The 19,477-nt window shown below is 43.3% G+C and overlaps 1 protein-coding gene across 1 annotated transcript in view; it reads right to left on the reverse strand.

The window, feature by feature from the left end:
• Nucleotides 1-1,505, reverse strand: part of CIITA (class II major histocompatibility complex transactivator) — a 47,751-nt gene extending 46,246 nt beyond the window's left edge. Inside the window, exon 1 of the mRNA XM_065891916.1 lies at nucleotides 1,219-1,505. Coding sequence (XP_065747988.1) covers nucleotides 1,219-1,505 — 287 coding nt within the window. The remainder of the gene's footprint in view (nucleotides 1-1,218) is intronic.
• Between the last annotated feature and the right edge of the window lie 17,972 nt (nucleotides 1,506-19,477).

A 19,477-nucleotide genomic window follows, 5' to 3' on the forward strand; every position in this document is an offset into this window, starting at 1 on the left:
TTCTGGGCAGCCTCTGTTTTTTCTTTCTGCGTAAAATACGGTTGGAGATCATCACAGCATTTAGGGTGGATGTGAGAACTACCTGCTGGCTTAGGCTGAGCCTGGCGCACGGTAAATACTCAATAAATGTGAATCATTGTGATTATCTTGTTTCAAGTTACTCCAGAGCCATGAAAGGACCAAGAAGGACTAGAGTTTATGACACCAGCTCATAAAATTGGAAAAGCTCAGATCTACGCAGAGGAGACTGAAAGACGTGTGTCTTTAGGAAGACTGTTGTTTGCATTGAAGTGAGAACCTCTTTGGAACTGGGAAGGAAGATCTAAGATGTTTGGGGAGCCAAGGGTGTGAGTGGAAACGGTATGGTATAGGCTTGTTTTCCTGATTTAAGATGCATCAATCGCTATCAGTACTTTTAAAAAATAAGACACTCTCTCTCTGCAGTCTGGTTCCTCTTCTGTCTCTCTCTCTTTCCCCCACCATCTCCCTCTTTCTCTTCCTCTTTCCATCTCTCTTCTTTCCTCCCATCCTCCCATCCTCCCTCCCTTCTTCCCTCCTTCTCTCCATCTCCATTTCTGTCTCTCCCTCCCTGTCTCTCTCTCCCTGTCTGTCTTTCAGTTTCTGTCTCTCTCCACGACCCAGATGCACACACACACGTGCACACATACACACACACACACAGACAAGTACACACACATGCAAGCATATGCCCACACATACGTGCACCTGCACACACATGCACTCTTGCACGCATGCACACATACGCACACACGCACACGGCAATCTCTGCTCCCCGGCTCTTCGGCCCTTCCTCTCCGTGGCAACCTATTTTTCCACACACTGATTGTGCCTGCACCTGTCTTCCCCACTTGCAGGCAATAGCTGATTTGTCCATCTGTGCCCCTCACCGGTGCCTTGCATCCTGCCTAAGGTATCAAGGTGGCTCAGAGAGTGACCCAAGTGGGCATTTGGCCACGTGGGCAGTTTACTTTTAAGTAGAGTGGGGAGCACACTGTTTCTCCAGTGCCCTCAGCATCACAGCCTGAGCTCTCCACTTGTTGCTCCTGCCAGCTCAACCAGGGACCTTGATTCCTGTCCAAGTCTGCCTTTCCAACTTGGGACCCGGATGATCACATTGACTTCCTTTTCAGAGAGTAGAGGGAAAATCCCTGAGCTGCCTGCAGCCAGGCGTTGCTCCATGAGAAAAGGGGATGGCACTTACCCCCAGGGTCCTTGTAGCCGGAGTCCCTCTCGGCTGCCGGGGCCTGCAGCCCACTCCAGATCCACCCCAAGGGGGCCAAGTCTGGGTCTCCTTTCTCCATCAGGGTCAAGGAGATCTTCCTGGCCAGAGCCTCACCATCAGGCTCATGGAGCAGGGCGTAGTGGTACTCCCTGGAGAGAAGATCCTCTGCCAGCAGGTTGTCCAGAAGCGCCTGCACTTGGCTCGGCCGATGGCTGGAGAGCAGCATCCGGACCTGACTCAGGATGGTCTGGAAGTGATTCATGGTAGCTCTCGGATGCAGGGCTGCCCGGGACAACGCCTGGGACCTCTGCTCACCCGACTTGCAGCATCCAAAACTTGAAGTGAGAAACAGGATGAGGGAACCTCTGCAGTTTATTGCAGTTCATTCCTGCTTAGGAGGATTTCCTCATTTGCACGTTAGGCTGGGGTTGCCTGATGAATGAATGGAAGTGGGTTCTGGGGCTGATTTACACCCCATAGATATTCGCTGGTACCACTCATGCGCATGTACCAGAGAAGCTCACAGCTTTGTGGACTCCTTTAGATCCGATCCAGTGTTTATTACACTAAGAGGAAGGGGGCTTGCCTCTTTGAGGACCTATGAGGTGATAAGCCTTTTTAGATGTTATATCATAACAAGAAGGCATTGGGGCGTAGAGGTTAAGCAGTTGGGTTTGGAGCCAATCTGCCTGTGTTCAAATCCCAGATTACTTGATATTGGGCACGTTACTTAGCCTCTTCTCGCCCCCATTTCTCCATCTGAAAAGATGTAGTGATAATAATAGTACTTACCTCTTAGAGTTGTAGGGAGGATTAAATAAGATAATGCATGTAGAGTACCTAGCACATTATCTACAACTCGATAATAGCTCAATACACCTGAGTTCAATAAATATGAGCCATTATTATTATTGATTAATCATGCAAACAGCTATGTCACCTTGGGCTCAACCTCACTAAACCTCAGACTCTTCCTCTGAAGAATCCCCCGATAAAAGTAATTCGGGCTTCCCTGGTGGCGCAGTGGTTGAGAGTCCGCCTGCCGATGCAGGGGACACGGGTTCGTGCCCCGGTCCGGGAAGATCTCACATGCCGCGGAGCGGCTGGGCCCGTGAGCCATGGTCACTGAGCCTGCGCGTCCGGAGCCTGTGCTCCGCAAGGGGAAAGGCTGCAGCAGTGAAAGGCAAAAAAAAAAAAGTAATTCAATCTCATCAAGTTGTCTTGAGGATTAAAAGAGATAATGCCTTTAAAGTGCTTAGTACTGGCCGTAGTAAGCACTTCATGAACATTGACTCTATACTAATGTTATCCCCAATTTACTAACACACAAAACAGAGGCTTTGCATAGGAGCCAGTCTGTTGTAGGATTCTACCCTGAAAAACCCCAACCCCCACCTTTTCTTTAAAATCATAGTTGATTGCTCTTCCAGAAACACACTGTGACCTGGTTTCCTCTCCTGGCCTCCGCTTTACCATCTCTCAGATGGGACCATTTGCATTGTTTGTTTCAATGAGACAAATAGGGATTTCCACTTCCAGTATGGGTGAGAGCTCCTATCTGACTAACTCTACCATAAATGACAACTATAAACTCTGGTGGGGCAGGGGGGAGGTTATAAAAAATGACTACCTGAAGGCCCTGGGGAGTGACTAGAGCAGGCAGACACTGGAAGGGAGTCCATATGTGGAAGACAAGAATATCACCTGTGAATTCCCAGCTCATTAGCTCAGCTCAAAGAGGTCTCAATTAGTGCTGTGCAGGGCAACTAAAATTCTGTAAAAAATGAAAAGTTTTACTGCCCTGAATAACCAGAGGACAGAATTTGGGATAACAATCGTAGCTGGAAAGTGAGAGTAGAAATTCCAGGAAGGAGAAAGACAGAAGTTGCTCCAAATTCTGTGTATAAACTGCCCAAGTATCTGGCTCACCCCTGAACCTTGAATTCATGGCTCATTCATATTCTTGCTCATTCATGCATTCATGGGCAGACTCCAAACAACTCAACTAAGGCTAAAGGAGCTGGGCTGAGACTTGAGTTGCAACCTACTATGGGGGTGGGGTGGGGTAGGAGACTATGCATTCGATTCCAGCCAAGATATGAGCCTGCCAAAACAACAACAGCAACAAAATCAACCCTGTTCGGATTATAACATAATCCAGAGTGTTTACAATATATCATTCGTGATGGGCAGTGCACATCCAAAATTACCTGACTATAAAGAGGTAAGAAATAGGGACCCACTCTCAAGAGAAAAGAACAATCAGTGGAAATTGACCCCAAGATGACCCAGATGTTGAAATTAGCAGGCAAGGATTTTTTTTAAAGCAGTGACTCTAACCATGAATGAAAAAGACATAAAGGATGTCAAGGAAAATATGCTCATGAAAATAAAAAGATAGGAACTTTCAGCAGAAAAACAGAAAATATTAAAAATTACCAAATGGAAATTATAAAAGTGAAAATTACAATATATGAAAATTTAAAAGTAATTGAACGGGATTAATAGTAAAATGGGGATGACAAAAGAAGCTTTAAGATACAGCAATAGAAATCACTTGATCTGAAGAACAGAGAGAAAAAGATTGAAAAAAAATGAGCTTCAAGGATATGTGGGACAATGTCAAAAGGTCCAACTTATACATACTTAGAGTCACAGAAGGAAAAGAGAGAGAATGGGGTAGAAAAAAGATTTGAAGAAATAAACTTCTCAAATTTGGTGAAAAGAAAACAGCATGAAAACCATGAAACTCAGCAGGACAAATACAAGGGAATCCACACCTAGGCACATCATAATCAAACTGCTGAAAACCATAGATAAGGAGAAACTCATGAAAGCAGCCAGATCAAAAGAACACATTACATCCAGTGGGGCACGTGAATAATCACCGACTTCTCCTTACAAATCATGGAGGCCAGAAGACAGTGGAACAGTATCTCGGAAAAACCGAGAAGAAAAAAAATTGTCAACCCAGATTTCTAAACACAGTGAAAATATCCCCCCAGAATGCAGGAAAAATAGATATTTTCAGATTTAAAAGACTACAAGAATGTGTTGCAACAGACCTGCATTATAAGAAATGCTAAAATAAGTTCTTTAGACGGAAGGAAAATGATATCAGTTAGAAACTCAGCTCTACAGGACGGACTGAGGAGCATCAGGAATAGTAATCTCTGGGTAAGTATAAAAGATTGCTTCTTTTCCTCTTCATTTATTTAAAAACATAACTGCTTAAAGCAAAAGGTATGGTACTATCTTGTGATTTTAGATATATGTAGATATGATACATATGAAGTCTATACCATAAAGGGTGATATAGCATACAGGGTGGTTATTGGACCCATATGGTAGCAAGGTTTCTATATATGAAGTGGTACAATATTACCTCTATGTAGGTTGGGAGAATGGAAGATGTATATTAAAAGCCCTTGGACAACCACTAAAACATCATGCAAAAAGTTATAGCTAAGCAGCAATTTGAAATTAATACAGAATTTTAAATGAGATGGATTCAACTCTTGGCTTGAATAAGCAGTCCAACAAGATCATGACATTATAAATTTTATGTATAAAGGCGAAGGCAGAGAAGTAGAAGATAGAAATTCTAAAGCTTTTCTCACATAATAAAGTACTTATACTTTTAAGCAAACAGAGATGTAGATGTAAATATTATCCTCCTGGCAACAAATTATCAATTAAGATAATCAAAATTGCACACTTTTTAGGCATTAAAGTCATAATTCACAGGGAAAATTACTAATTTTGCAGGCTGGGTATCTTGTACTTCTTTATGCAAATAATACTTTTTTTTTTTTAATGTTGAGCCTTCATTTAATTAATTTATTTTTTTTTTATTTTTGGCTCTGTTGGGTCTTCGTTTCTGTGCAAGGGCTTTCTCTAGTTGTGGCAAGCGGGGGCCACTCTTCATCGCGGTGCGCGGGCCTCTCACTGTCGTGGCCTCTCTTGTTGCGGAGCACAGGCTCCAGACGCGCAGGCTCAGTAGTTGTGGCTCACGGGCCTAGTTGCTCCGCGGCACGTGGGATCTTCCCAGACCAGGGCGCGAACCCGTGTCCCCTGCATTAGCAGGCAGATTCTCAACCACTGCGCCACCAGGGAAGCCTGCAAATAATACTTTTAAGAATAGTTTTAGAATCACAAAACAAAGTTTTACATCTTCACACAGGTCTTCCCCCATGACAAAAGAATGAGGTAGATACCTGTGCAAATGTTCTCAGTTTCATCAGAACTAACTTTGTGATGCACAAAAGTGTGTGCTTTACTGCAGCTAGAGAGGAAGAGGAAACTTTTACCCCCACTTCTCCTTTCTTTCTGAGATTTCTTTCCCCAGCAGTTGGAAGACCACACAGTTTCTTGGACAAGGTGGTAATGCCCATCAATTATCCCTGAGAGAAAAAGAGGAGACTTGAGAGCTTAAAACTCATTAGGTAGGAAAGAAGGGGGCCAAAAGAGAATTTTAACAGAAGGAATAGATGGCATCTTCAGCCATGGTTGTGGAGAAGATGGCAGGTGGGTCAGTTGCTGAGAGGAATAAGGAAACCGTGTTCTAAAGTACCTCACCTCTGAGGCACTTGAGAGAGAGGACCAGGCCTGAGAATCCATCCCCCAGCATCCAACGCGGGGATAAGAACAGGGCCGTAAGTCTCCATCAAACATCCCAAGGTGGGGATGAGAACCAGAGCGTGAGAATCCATCCCCAAGCCTCCAAGGTGGAGATGATGGATAATGAAACAGCAAACACTGGGTGCACGGAACCAGGGACTAGGGTAGCTTTTCCTAGCCATTTCCAAGGCTACCTTCCTCTTTCCTATCAATCCAGTCCACTACCAGGTCACATGCTTAGTCAGGAAAATCGGAATGTCAGCTTCTACTTGGTCACTGACTCACTGTGCCACCACAAGCAATACATTTCCTCTCTCTGGCCCACTATTTCATCATATGTGAAATAGTAGGTCAGATTACATGATCCCTAGAATTTCTTTCAGTTCTGAAATGCTGCTGTTTATAGGGAGGTGTTACCTTGCTGCAGAACCCACTGGTCCCAGAGCTCCACAGTATTCCCTTGTGATTAGTCATGAGCTCAGCATTTCCTCTGTCTACAGTCATTCAAATCTCCCTGTAAGACTTTTTTCTTATAATCACATGCAATGTGTGCTATTATTTACCTGATACTTTACTTTAATCTGGATTATTTCTTTAATATATCATAAAAGGAAATTTCATATTCCTATCACAGTTGGAAAGTCTTATCACTTGCCCAAGAATAGTGATAAACGGATGGAAGGTAAAATGATGTTTATATTCTGCTGCTTGTTGAAGTTTCTGATCCTGAGGGCCAATGTCTCTTTGTGACAAAGGGTGGTTAGCAAGTGTTACGCAGGGGTTAAAGGTAGACCAGCACCTAGCTGAAGCTGTCTGCATCAGAAAACTAGTAAAAATTTTAAAAGCTACCACTAAGGATGTAGAAAAACAAGAACTCACCTACTCGGCTGGAGAGCACTTAGAGTAGTGTGATCATCCAGGGTAACCCTTTGGCAATACCTATTGAAATGGGAGAAGTACATACCCAGCATTTCCACTCCTCACCATATAACCCAAGAAAATTCTTACACATGTGCAGGACACACCAAGCGGCATTATTTGTGATGGCAAAAAATAAGAAATAACAATCCACATAGAATAGAGATGAATGTCTTTTATAAGCATTCTGGGACACATGCGGATTTAATGAACTGCAAATAATGGACCCAATCAGAGTGAAGGACTTTAATGGCTGTTAAAAATGGAGTCAGTCAAATCAATTACTTTGAGATATAGTACAAGTTTTAAAGGGTTAATGGTTGCGTCTTTACAATTTCATATCCTTCTGTCTCATGATAGTATGGTGTTACACACAAAGGTGAATCCAAAAGCTGCTAAATCCATGAGGGTGTTATATTTCTCAGAAGAGAACCTTAAAACAGGTTACCAAGGGCTCTGAATTCTGATATAGGCATTCCAGAATCTTCTCACGAGCTCAGCTGACAGTATAATCTCTACCCCTTTTGTGGCATTGGTCATTATGATTGCCTACCTGTAATTCCTTCCAGAATCGTCACATGTGTGACGATTGTGTCAAGAAGGCTATCTGACTGTACTTCCACGAAAAACTGATAATTTTAAAGAAAAGTGCCGTCCATCTTTATGTGTATTGAAGGATAATGTCTTTAAATGGCTTCTGTTTGACAATCCCACAGTGGTAAAATGACCACATTAAACTTGCCTCGTGGAAGGCAGCTATTTGGAGTATGGCAAGAGGTTGGAGAGTCTGAGTTCCATTCCCAATTCTGGTTGTATTCTAGGTTTTTTAAGATTATATGATTATTGTTACAAAGTTGGATGCTTTTTATGCTAATGGAAAATTTCTATATATTGTGTCTAAGGCTTAAGAATGTCTATCTCAGAGAGAAAGGCATTATAAAATTTATGAACAGCGACAAATACACTGTGCATATATGTAATTCATCCTTGAGTGTTTGTGACTTGATTAGGTCTGTCCTGTGTGATGTAACCGAGCGTAGAGTCAATGAGTCCTTACGATGTTTTGTGTGGCTGAAGACTTTGGAGACATGAAAATGATACGTGAAGCAAGGTTTTATGATTATAGAATCAAAGCTATTGGATTTTATTATTAAAAGTTGAAACTTCACATGTATGAACGAAAACCAATGAAAGAAGGTAGTCATTTCATTGACCCATAAAAAATCACCCTAAGAACCTAGAAACAACCTAAATATGTTTCCAAAGAAGACTGGGTATTGCTACATATACACTAATATGTATAAAATAGATAACTAATAAGAACCTGCTACATAAAAAAATAAATAAATAAAATTCAAAAAATATATATTGCTACAATGGAATCTCACACAGTAGCTAAAATACATGAACCAGGGCTACATACGTTAACATGCCAAGTTCAACAACATAACAAGCGTAAAACCAATTGCAGTCTGCAAAGTACTGTCTAGGGATGCGGTACATACAAAGGGAGGCTGTGCATGAAAATGATCAACTGTCAATTCGGAGACTGGTTATTTCTAGAGTGAAGGGGCGTGGCCGTGAGAGGGAAGAAGGGGAGCAGCATCGCGGAGGGATTCAAGGGGACTTAGACAAAAATTTAATGTTTTATTTCATTAGCAGAATGGCAATTACATACCGATTCCTATTCTTATTCGTTATAACTTCTTGTGTGTCTAAAATATCTGATTAGGCTGAGGCATATGACGTTGCTGATATCTGTCTGTTTTAATCTACAAAATAGCCACATCATATGGTGTGACCAGTATAACGATGATGGCGATGATGACGAAGAATTGAAAGGTAACTCTCTTGCCACGGGATTCACTGTCATTTAAAGCCTGTAGGTGAACCCCTCCTCTCCAGTTATCTGGTTACCGGCAGGGTGGTACAGGAGCCACACTTGGGAAACTGATTTAGTGAATGTTTTCATGGTTTTGTCATAAATCGAGACATGTGGTCTGGCCTTGGGGATGAGAAACTTGTGGTCTGAGACTAGAAGTGGTGAAAGAGAGGGTGCTCTAGGGTCTGCAGAGAGGAGGCAGTGCAGCTGGGTCACATGCAAGATGCTCAGGCCCTAGGCTCAGGGCTCAGGTGGTCCTTGAGGTCACCTACCTGCTGAGTGAGAGACAATTGCCTTCTTACTATTTCCTGTTCCTCTGACTTGGAGATAGATGATGATAATGATGACGTATTAAAATATTCAGATACCATATCTTGAGTGAAAGTAGTGGGGAGCCGGACACTTTCTCTATATGGTCTCATCATCGCCAAAGGCACCGCAAGGTGTGAAAAATCACCTCATTTTACAGATGAGGCTCAGAGACGTGAAGTCGCAGAACCTAGCAGGAACCTGAGGAGGAATCCCGGCTATGGGCTTGCAAAAGGAAGAGAGATCCTGGCTACTTCCTCCTGAGGGGCCAGGAGAGTAGCTTCCTGCATCCACAGGTCCTGTAAGCATGGCAGGACTGGGCCCTGTGGCTGCCGTTTGTCTGCCCACAGACCAGGGCAATGAGCCGCTGCGTTGCAGCCTAAGTCACCTTAACCACCACTCAGGGGTGTGGACGGTTGCTTTTGCTTCTTGGGTTTTCTCCTGGCTTGTGACTGCGGTCGTAGTGGGGAGAGTGGGTGGGGACTGACATGTAGTTTACAGGATGATGTCATGACCTGCCTAGGCTCATGGGGGCCAGAGTTGGAGTCAGGAGACCTGGGCCCAGTGGGGTGCTGGAGTCAGTTTCACCATCTCCCCCTCCACCACTGCCAGTAATCACCACCACCATTTCCTTCTCCAGCATCACTGCCTTTATCTCCCTTCATCTCCTACCTCCATCGTTCCCACCACTACTTCCATTATCACAAGCACCACCATCTCTACCACCTCTATCATCACCACTACCACTGATACCACCTCTATCATTTCTATCATCTCCACCACTTCTACTACATCTATCATTTTCACCACCACCTCCATCATCTCCCCCTCCATCACCACCATCATCTCCCCCTCTGCCACCTCCATCATTTCCACCACCACCATCGCCTTCCCCATCATCACCAGTACCATCTGCCTCTCCACTTCCATTATCGCCACCATCATTTCCCTCTCCACCACCTCCATCATTCCTGCCATTACTTCCATGATCACCATCACCTCCATCATCTTCTTCCCACCACGTTTATTGTTTCCACCATCCCTACCACCACCTTCACCACTTTTCACCTCCATCGTTCATGATCACCATCACCTTCACCAGCTCCAAACCTCCATCATCATAAGAGCTGTTCCCACCACGACATTATTACCACCTCTGGCACCATACATCATCTTCTTCAACTCAGAAATTTCTACACCAGCCTATGAGGTGAGTTTTCTTATTATCACCATTGTACAAGGAAACTTGAAGAAGATTCAAAAGCAGGCCCATGTGATTCCTCTTGATATTCTTAACAAGGGGGTATTGGGACAATTTGTTAACATGGAATTTGACCCAATGTGGAAATGCTATCTCTTTCTCTCAGTGGGTCAGTTCTAGGGATGCAGAGAAGATCAAACTGTTTTCTATAAGTTCTCTACACTTATGAAAGGAATTTGGGTACCACAGGGATCTGAGACTCAGAGACATTGTGTCTTGCTCAAGGTCATATAGTCATAACCGCCAGGATTTAATCAGAGGGTGTCCACTGTCAAAGCCTACAGCATCACAAACTTAACCACTGCCTTAGTCATGGAGCTGAGGTGATGTGAGTCCTTCGTAAACTATCGAGGTTTTGGCAGCCCTGGAGATGTGCCGCTTGACTCTCCTCAAGAGAGAACCTGCCACAGACTGTGCAGTCAGCTGACAGCTTCCAGCTCTGGACTGTCAGAGTCCTCGGGACTCTGCCTCTGCTTATAGGTTCATGCTAGCTGCTTCCCAGGCAGTCTCTGGCCAATGACTGAGCATGGCAGTGATACAAGGCCATTTCTGGGCAGTGTGGGGCTCTTCTATGGGCATCCTAAGTACCCAGGCTCCCTGTTGACCTGTGTGAGGCTTCTCAGAGCTGCACCACATCTGAAGCTCTTGCTACATAATCCTCCTTTCTTTTCAAACATGTCAGATCTGCTCACCTAGTCCTGTTCTCTCTCCCCTTTATCTTTTGGAGGCATTATCCCCTAACAGTCTCTTGAATTCCAACTCTGTCTTGGTGTCTGCTTCCTGGAGGACCTCAAATGACACAAAGGTAGAAGTTTGTACCATCAAAGCAGAGGGAATTGTTTTCCTTCTTTAAGATATGACTTTAGACACTCATACTCTTTAGCCTGTGGAATGAGTGTGTACTAATGTAACCATTTCCTGTAGCAAGTAAAAAATTAATATAAATCTACTGCAGTGTCATAAAACTGCACTGATGTACATCTGGCCCATGCTAACTGAAAGGAAGCCAGGGAGTGTGAGGGAATGGCTGGTTTTGTTGTTAGTATAGGTGGATTTGAATCCCTATTCTACCAGATACAAGTTTGAACATGCCCTTTTACTTCTCTGTGCCTTACTGCCTTAATTTCCTCATCTTTGAAATGGTGTTAATTATCCCAGCCGTCCAGGGAGGTTTTGAGGACATAATTATTTTTATTTTTATTTATTTATATATTTTTTTGCGGTACGCGGGCCTCTCACTGCTGTGACCTCTCCCGTTGTGGAGCACAGGCTCCGGACGCGCAGGCTCAGCGGCCATGGCTCACTGGCCCAGCCGCTCCGCGGCATGTGGGATCTTCCCGGACCCGGGCACGAACCCGTGTCCCCTGCATCGGCAGGCGGACTCTCAACCACTGCGCCACCAGGGAAGCCCTTGAGGACGTAATTCTTTATTTAAGTTATCAGAAAACATGTATACATGTCCTGACACATAGTAGGCATCCAACAAATTATTTCATTTACTGAGTGCCTAACCCAAGTGTGGTACTATGTTTACTAGGCATTGGGAATATAGCCTTGAATGAAAAAGACAAAAATTCCTTTTCTCATGGAAATTAGTCTTATTGGTTAAAGCTAAATCTGAAATATCTTGACTATCTGAACAGCTGTTGAAACCAAGTAAGATAAGCCTCTCCTTTGAGAAGGGAAAAACTTGAGAGCAGAACTAGAATTGTTACATCTTCTTGTTGAATTGAACTTGTTATCATTATGCGATGAGTCTCTTGTCCTCTGATAATGCTTTTACCTTCAAGTCTATTTGTCTTATACTAATATAGTGACACTGACTTTATTTTAATTATATTTATCTGGTATATCTTTTCCCCATATCATTCGACTTTTTATCTTATTTATTTGGCCACGCTGCATGGCTTTTGGGATCTTAGTTCCCCAACCAGGGATTGGACCCGGGCCATGGCCGTGTAAGCGCCGAGTTCTAACCACTGGACCGCCAGGGAATTCCTCATTTGACTTTTAATCTCTCTAGAGCTCTTAAACTTTAAATATACCTCTTATACATAACATATCCATTCTAAAAATCATTGTCTTTTGACTAGAGAGTTTGATCCATTTACATTTCTACTCATGGTGCTGTACTTCCTTTCCTCTGCGTGGGATTTTTTTACCTGTGAGCTATTTGTTTCTTTAGAAATTTATTGTAGGTGTTGTTTGAGTTCTGTTGTAAAGTTAAGTTCCATTAGTAAGTAGTCATCTTCACTTCTGCTAATCCCTGGGGACCCTACTTTCAACTTGTGACATCTTTAAATTACATTATTTGCTTGAGGGTTTTTTTAAAAAATTTTTTAATTTGCTACTTACGTAGCATGAATTCAGGTCACAAGCCTGAGTGAAGACCCCCCTTGTGATGACAGATTCTCAGGTGAAATTTTTTTTCTCCTACACTCACCCCCATGATTGAGACAGACAAGTTTTGTAGCTATCTCTTCTGTCTGGCAGGGTATGTTTCTCACACATCCTCCAAGAGAGGGTGTGATCATCTGTGATTCTGCTCTATTACGCGATCTACTGTTAAATTCTCAGTTGGGGGCTCCCTAGACTGTGTTCTGCCCTTATACCTACTGCATCCTTTAAAGGCGAAGCTCAAATTATCCAGAGTTTGAAAGAAACCCTCAGGAAAAAACTGGCTTTGATGGATGCTCACCACCCAGTGTCCCTGGCTTTATGTCTTTGGGGACTCCGTGGATCCTTACCTTTGTGCTAGATCAGCAAAGTGTTTAAAAGATGCATTCAAGTATTTTATGCAGCATTTTAGTTGTTTCAGTGGGTGGAGTATTAGGGTTCTAATCCTCCGTAGAGCTAGAATTAGGAGTCTCTCTATTACTTCTAATATAAATGACTTCAGGGTGCGTGAAATTTCCTAGAATTTTGTTTAGTCCTCTCCCTTCCTGAACAAACTATGTTTTTCTTCGGACTATAAAAGTTTGGCATAATTTCTAGTGGTTGAGATAGCTACCATGGTTTCTCTAGTTCTTTATGGAACTATTTATGACAAACTTGCCTTAAATAAAAACATTCCTGGCACAAAGATAAAATTTCCTAACTATGATAGGTCATCTCATCTTTCTACGCATGCTCAAAGCCAAACCTACTGACTCTGAACTCAGAACCTGCTCCTCTTTCTTTGTTTCCTGAATCAGTGAATGACGTTCCCTCTACCCGGGCAGCCTGGTCAAAGACCTGAAGTCCATCTTCCGCCTGAACCACGTCCTTCCCCTACCTGCAGTTTGTTCCCGGGTCATTTGATTATATGGCCAATGCACATCCGGAGTTTCTAATCCACCTTCGTCTCTACCAAGCCTAAATTATAATCCTTAATATAACCTTCCCCATCATGTCTCATCTAGCCTCCAATGTGGTCCTTATCTAATAGCAGAATATCTGACAGTTAATCTTCCTGAAAATCCTATGACGGGTACACTGTTACTATTCCCATTATACAGATGAAGAAGCTGAGGCTTGTAAAGGTTAAGGGAGTGTCCCAGGGCTAGTCAGTGGTGGAGCCTGACTCCACACAGTGATCTAATCTAGAGCCTATATCTTAGCCACCACTCTCTAAATGTGTTTTCCTGGTCCAGTGGTTAGGACTCCTTGCTTTCACTGCTGAGGACCAGGTTCAATCCCTGGTCGGGGGAACTAAGATCCCACAAGCCCTGCGGCACGGCCAAAAAAAAAAAAAAAAAAAAAATTTGTTTTCCTACCTTCACCCTCACCTCCTCTAATTCACAGCCGCAGCAGCTAGGGGAATCTTTCTAAACTGCAACAATGATCATGTCCTGCCTCAGCTCAACACCCTCTGCTCAAAACCCTTTATCCCCACAGCCTTGGGATAAAGCATCAGTTCTTCAATGAGGTCTCATGTGCACAGCCTCTGTGCCTTCACCTCCTACTACAAAAAACACCCCTTACCCCATCCCAGTCTACTGCAGCTACATCGTGACCCACTCACAGTATCTGAAGGGAAGCCGTGCTCTTCCATCCTCCTGTGACTTCAACTCACACCATTCTCTTACTGTATACATTTTCTCCTCTTCTTCACTTGGTGAACTCCTACACATTCTTCAATACCCAGCCCAAATGTTACTTAGGGGAAGACTCTCGTGACCCCCTCCAGGAAGAATTAGTTATTGTGTCTTTTGCCCTTTAATACCTTGTCAGGAAATTCTTGATCTCTGAGGATCATTTGTACCAAAAAAAGTAAAGTAAAAGCAAATCCAGTTAGAATGGAACTAAAATGTCATAGTAAATGTCAAGAGGAAAAAAAGGATTTGATTTAGACTCTACCTTTAAAAGTGAAACTAAATGAAACTAAAATTTACAGGCATTATTCTATCTTTAGCTAACAAAATTACAATTGCAATTCTGTACTAATTCTTAGACTAAACAGATGATGAAGCCAGGGCCGATATTTCTTTTTCTCTTTGACATAACTTCCTGACAAAAATTTGTTTGAAAGCTATGATATGACATCCTTTTCTACAAGTTTCACACCACGATCATACAGAGAGTCATGCTTGTAAAAATATTATAAGATGCTATCAGTTTCCCAGAAGGCATTTCTCAGTCTTTTCATAATGAAATTGTTCTTTTTTAAGCATCTGTCATGTCTTCTTCTCATTTTCCTCTTCTTTAGTTGTGTCTTGGTCTAAGAATCACATAGGCCGGATGCTCATTTGTCAATATCTTTGGGTGTGTTTGAATGGTTCTCCAATATCACTTACATCAACTTCAGGAAATTCTGTAACTTTGCAAGAATGGCAATTTTATTTTGCAAATGGTGGCAAACATTCAGACAAACTGACCAACACCCAAGAAAGAGGGTGATGGACAGAGCCAGATGCTGCATTCAATAGGGAGGGTTCGACAGGTCTGTAGTCTGGTTAATTTTATTGGGCCAATGTCAGTTTCCTGGGTCTGCTAATGCACTGTAGTTATGTGAGATGTTGCCATTGGGGGAAGCTGGGTGAGGGACATACCACACTGCTTGATACTATTTTTGCAACAGCTTATGAGTCTATAATTGTTTCTCAATAAAAAGTTACAAATATAAAAACAGTTCACAGCCAATAGGAGCCTAAGGAAATATGGAGACTAAACGCATGAGAACTAAACTTATAAATTAAACTTATAAAGGACAAGACACATCATTAAAATTTTCTTGTGATGATTGCTTTTGTTTTCCTAGGCATCCAGGTGGGGAGTAGGGGTTTTCACTAAATACTTGGGTTTTCACTAACTCCTCTCATGAAATTATAATTATTTACTTAACTGCCTACCTTCTCCCATTGGACTGTGTGCTCCTTAAAGGCAGAGAATGGATCTCATTCATCTTTCTATTTCCAGGGTCCATCATAAGGTCTGCCATAGATAAAGCCTTTGATAAAAACTTAATGAGGGCTTCCCTTGTGGCGCAGTGGTTGGGAGTCCGCCTGCCAAGGTAGGGGACGTGGGTTTGTGCCCCCGTCCGGGAGGATCCCACATGCCGTGGAGCGGCTGGGCCCGTGAGCCATGGCCGCTGAGCCTGAGCGTCTGGAGCCTGTGCTCCGCAACGGGAGAGGCCACAGCAGTGAGAAGCCCGCGTACCGCAAAAAAAAAAAAAAAAAAAAAAAACTTAATGAGTGAATAAATGAATGAAGACGTGAACAAAGGCACTAGAAGATTGGGTTTCTAATATGGTCCTGGCATAGCTAAGCCCTGGGAAGGGCAGTGCCAAGCCAATTTCTTCTAGAGGTGGTTTGGTTGGAGTTTTGGATGTAACCATAGTTGCCACAGGTGATGGGAAGCCTGCCCGTAGGATTTACTCCACTTGCTCTTAGCAGATGCAAGCGTATGGTGTTTTGCCCACATACCTCTCCTGGCCCCCCGTAATCAGTGAGGAGGGCTTGGGGAATTTCAGAAGTGGTATGTTCAGGAAAGCCCATTTTGGGTGAAACCAACTTCATTGCCCCCTGGAAAGTGCCCCGTAGCTAAGAATCCAATCTTCCCCACACAGCTCAACCTCAGGCTCAGTAAGGGGGGTTAGAAAGTTGGTTTTGCCTCCTGGGAAATAACAACTCCATCTGCAAAGTGGAGGATCAATTCCTACACTGGCTTTGCCTCCTTTCTTTTCCCTGAAACTGATAAAAAATAAATCCTGCTAGCCATACTTGTCCTTGTCCTTTCTAACATCCTACTACACATACTGCTATGCAGCTAGATCTTCAAATATTTCATTTAACGTATTTTGGACATCATTCTATATCCATGCATGTAAATCTCTTTCCTTCTTTTTGATAGTGTGATAATATTGTATGGAATGGATATATCATTGTTTACCTAGCCAATTCCTCTTAAGAATGGGCACTGATGTTACTTTGGTTTTTTTTTTACAGACAACACTGCAATGATCACACACCTCTAAATGCCTAGAGGTTGCTGGCTAGTACCAATCTGTCCTCCCGAAGGTTGAGCCTGTGGTCACACTCTCAGCTACAGCGTAGAACCATCAAGCCAAGTCTTTGGAAAGAAGAAGGAGATCCTGTTATATATGATGACGACACTTCCCGTACCAGAGAAGAATGAACCTCACTTTACCAGGAGGTCTCTTGGCTATTTTTGTTCTACTTTCAGTCTCCTAACAACCTTGTGGGGACAATGGGACTGGCGTCTGGCATTGCTATTATAATCATTATTTATTTTACAAACCTTTAGTGCCAAGCCCCAGTTGGTTGCCAAGCAGCGGGTGGGGCAGGGAGATAAAAATGGCCAGGAAAAGAAGTAGGTCCTCTGAGGTGCCTCTGTCTGCTGTACAGCTCCTCCAGCCCCAGCTCCACTTCTCAGCTCTTTTTATTTTTCATTTTTTCCCCAACTTTATTACATCATTGACATATAACATTGTGTAAATTTAAGGGGTACGGCCTGTTGACCTGATACACTTGTATATTGCCACACAATTACCACTGCCGTGTTAGTTAACGCCTCCATCATGTCACATAATTAACACTTCTTTTTGTGGTGAGAACATTTAACATCTACTCTCGGGCAACTTTCAAGTGCATAGTGCAGTACGGTTATCTACATTCACAGCGCTGTGCATCCCTTCCCCAGAGCTTATTCATCTTCTAACTGGAACCAGCATCTCCCCGTTTCCCCTGCCCCCAGCCCCTGGTAACCACCACTCTACTCTGTTTCTTTGAGTTCGGCTTTTTAAGATTCCACATACAGGGGAGGTCAGACAGTATTTGTCTCTCTCTGTTTGACCTTACGTCACTTAGCATAACGTCGTCAAGGATCATCCATGTTGCTACAAACGGTGGGATTTCATTCTTTCTCATAGTTGAATAATATTCCACTGTATATGTGTACCACATCTTTATCCACTCACCTGCTGACACACACTTAGCTTGCTTCCATGTCTTGGCTATTGTGAATAGTGCGGCAATGTACATGGGAGTGCAGGATCGTGAAGAAATCCTGGCTTCGTTTCCTTAGGATAAATTCCCAGGAGTGGGATTGCTGGATCACATGATAGTTCTGTTTGTAAGTTTTTGAGGAATGTACATACTGTTTTCCATAGTGTCTGCACCAAGTTACATTCCCACCACCAGTGCACAAGTGTGGTCTTTTCTCTACATCCTCGCCGACATGTTATCTCTTGTGTTTTTATGAAAGCCATTCGAGCAGGGATGGGGTGATATCTCTCAGCTCCCTTTAAAGCCAAACTCCTTGAAAGCACTACCTATATTCCTTGTCTTGAATTCTTGTCCTCCCATTCTCTCTCTCTTTGTTTCCGTTTATTTAAAAATGTTGTTTCCTTCCAGTTTTACTGAGATGTACTTGACATACAGCGCTGTGCGTTTAAGGTGTACAGCGTAATGATTTGACTTAAATACCTCATGAAATGATTACCACAAGTTTAGTGAGCATCACCATTTCATATAGATACAAAATTAAAGAAATAGGAAAACAACTTCTTTCCTTGTGATGAGAACTCTTAGGATTTACGCTTTTAACAACCTTCACTTATAGCAAACAGCAGTATTGATTATATTTATCATGTTGTACGTTACATCCCTAGTACTTATTTATCTTTTTTTTTTAATTGAAGTGTAGCTGATTTACAATATTGTGTTAGTTTCAGGTGTACAGCAAAGTGATTTGGTTATCCATATATATCTATATTCTTTTCTTCTCTTCTTTTCCATTAGAGCTTATTACAAGGCATTGAATACAGTTCCCTGTGCTATATAGTAAATCCTTGTTGTTTGTACTTATTTATCTTGTAACTGGAAGTTTGTACCTTTTGACTGCCCTCATCCAATCCTCCCAACCTCCCTCCACCCAGGCTTTCTCTCCTGCTATCCACCGAAATTGCTCTTGTCAAGGTTACTCTTGCCGCCATGCTGTTAAAACCAACATGTAACTTGAACAACCTGTACCGCATGACACAGTCCATCACTCTCTTTCTGCAATACTTTCCCCACTTGGGGTTGCTTCTCCTCCTATATCTTGCCTTGGTTGCCCCCCTCTCTCAAAGTTAGAGCACTCCAAGGCTCTGTCCTCACTCCTCTTCTCTTCTTCAGCCACACTCACCCCCCTGAGTGATCACATCTAGCCCCATGGTTTTAAGTGCCATCCGTACTCTTTTTTTTTTTTTTTTTTTTTGCGATACGCGGTCCTGTCACTGTTGTGGCCTCTCCCGTTGCGGAGCACAGGGTCCGGACGCACAGGCTCAGCGGCCATGGCTCACGGGCCCAGCCGCTCCACGGCATGTGGGATCTTCCCGGACCGGGGCACAAACCCGTGTCCCCTGCATTGGCAGGCGGACTCTCAACCACTGCGCCACCAGGGAAGCCCCCGTACGCCCTTGACTCCAATATTTATGTCACCCTCCGAGGCCTCTGCCACGAACTCTAGGCCTCCATGTCCATCTGTCTGTGCCTCCTCTGTCTGTGCTCTATCCGGATGTCCAGCAGACATCTCCAGTGTAACACACTCACACAGGAACAGATGCTCAACATCATCAGTCATCAGGGAAATGCAAACCAAAACCACTCCACACTCACTGGGACGGCGAAAAAGATGAACAATAGTAAGTGTTGGCAAAAACGTGGAGAAACTGGAGCCCTCATACGTTGTTGGGAATGTGAAATGGTGCAGCCACTTTGGAAAACAGTTTGGCAATTCCTCAGAAAGTTACACAGGGTTATCA

The sequence above is a fragment of the Phocoena phocoena genome, chromosome 15 (genome assembly GCF_963924675.1).
Source record: "Phocoena phocoena chromosome 15, mPhoPho1.1, whole genome shotgun sequence".
Lineage (NCBI taxonomy): Eukaryota > Metazoa > Chordata > Mammalia > Artiodactyla > Phocoenidae > Phocoena > Phocoena phocoena.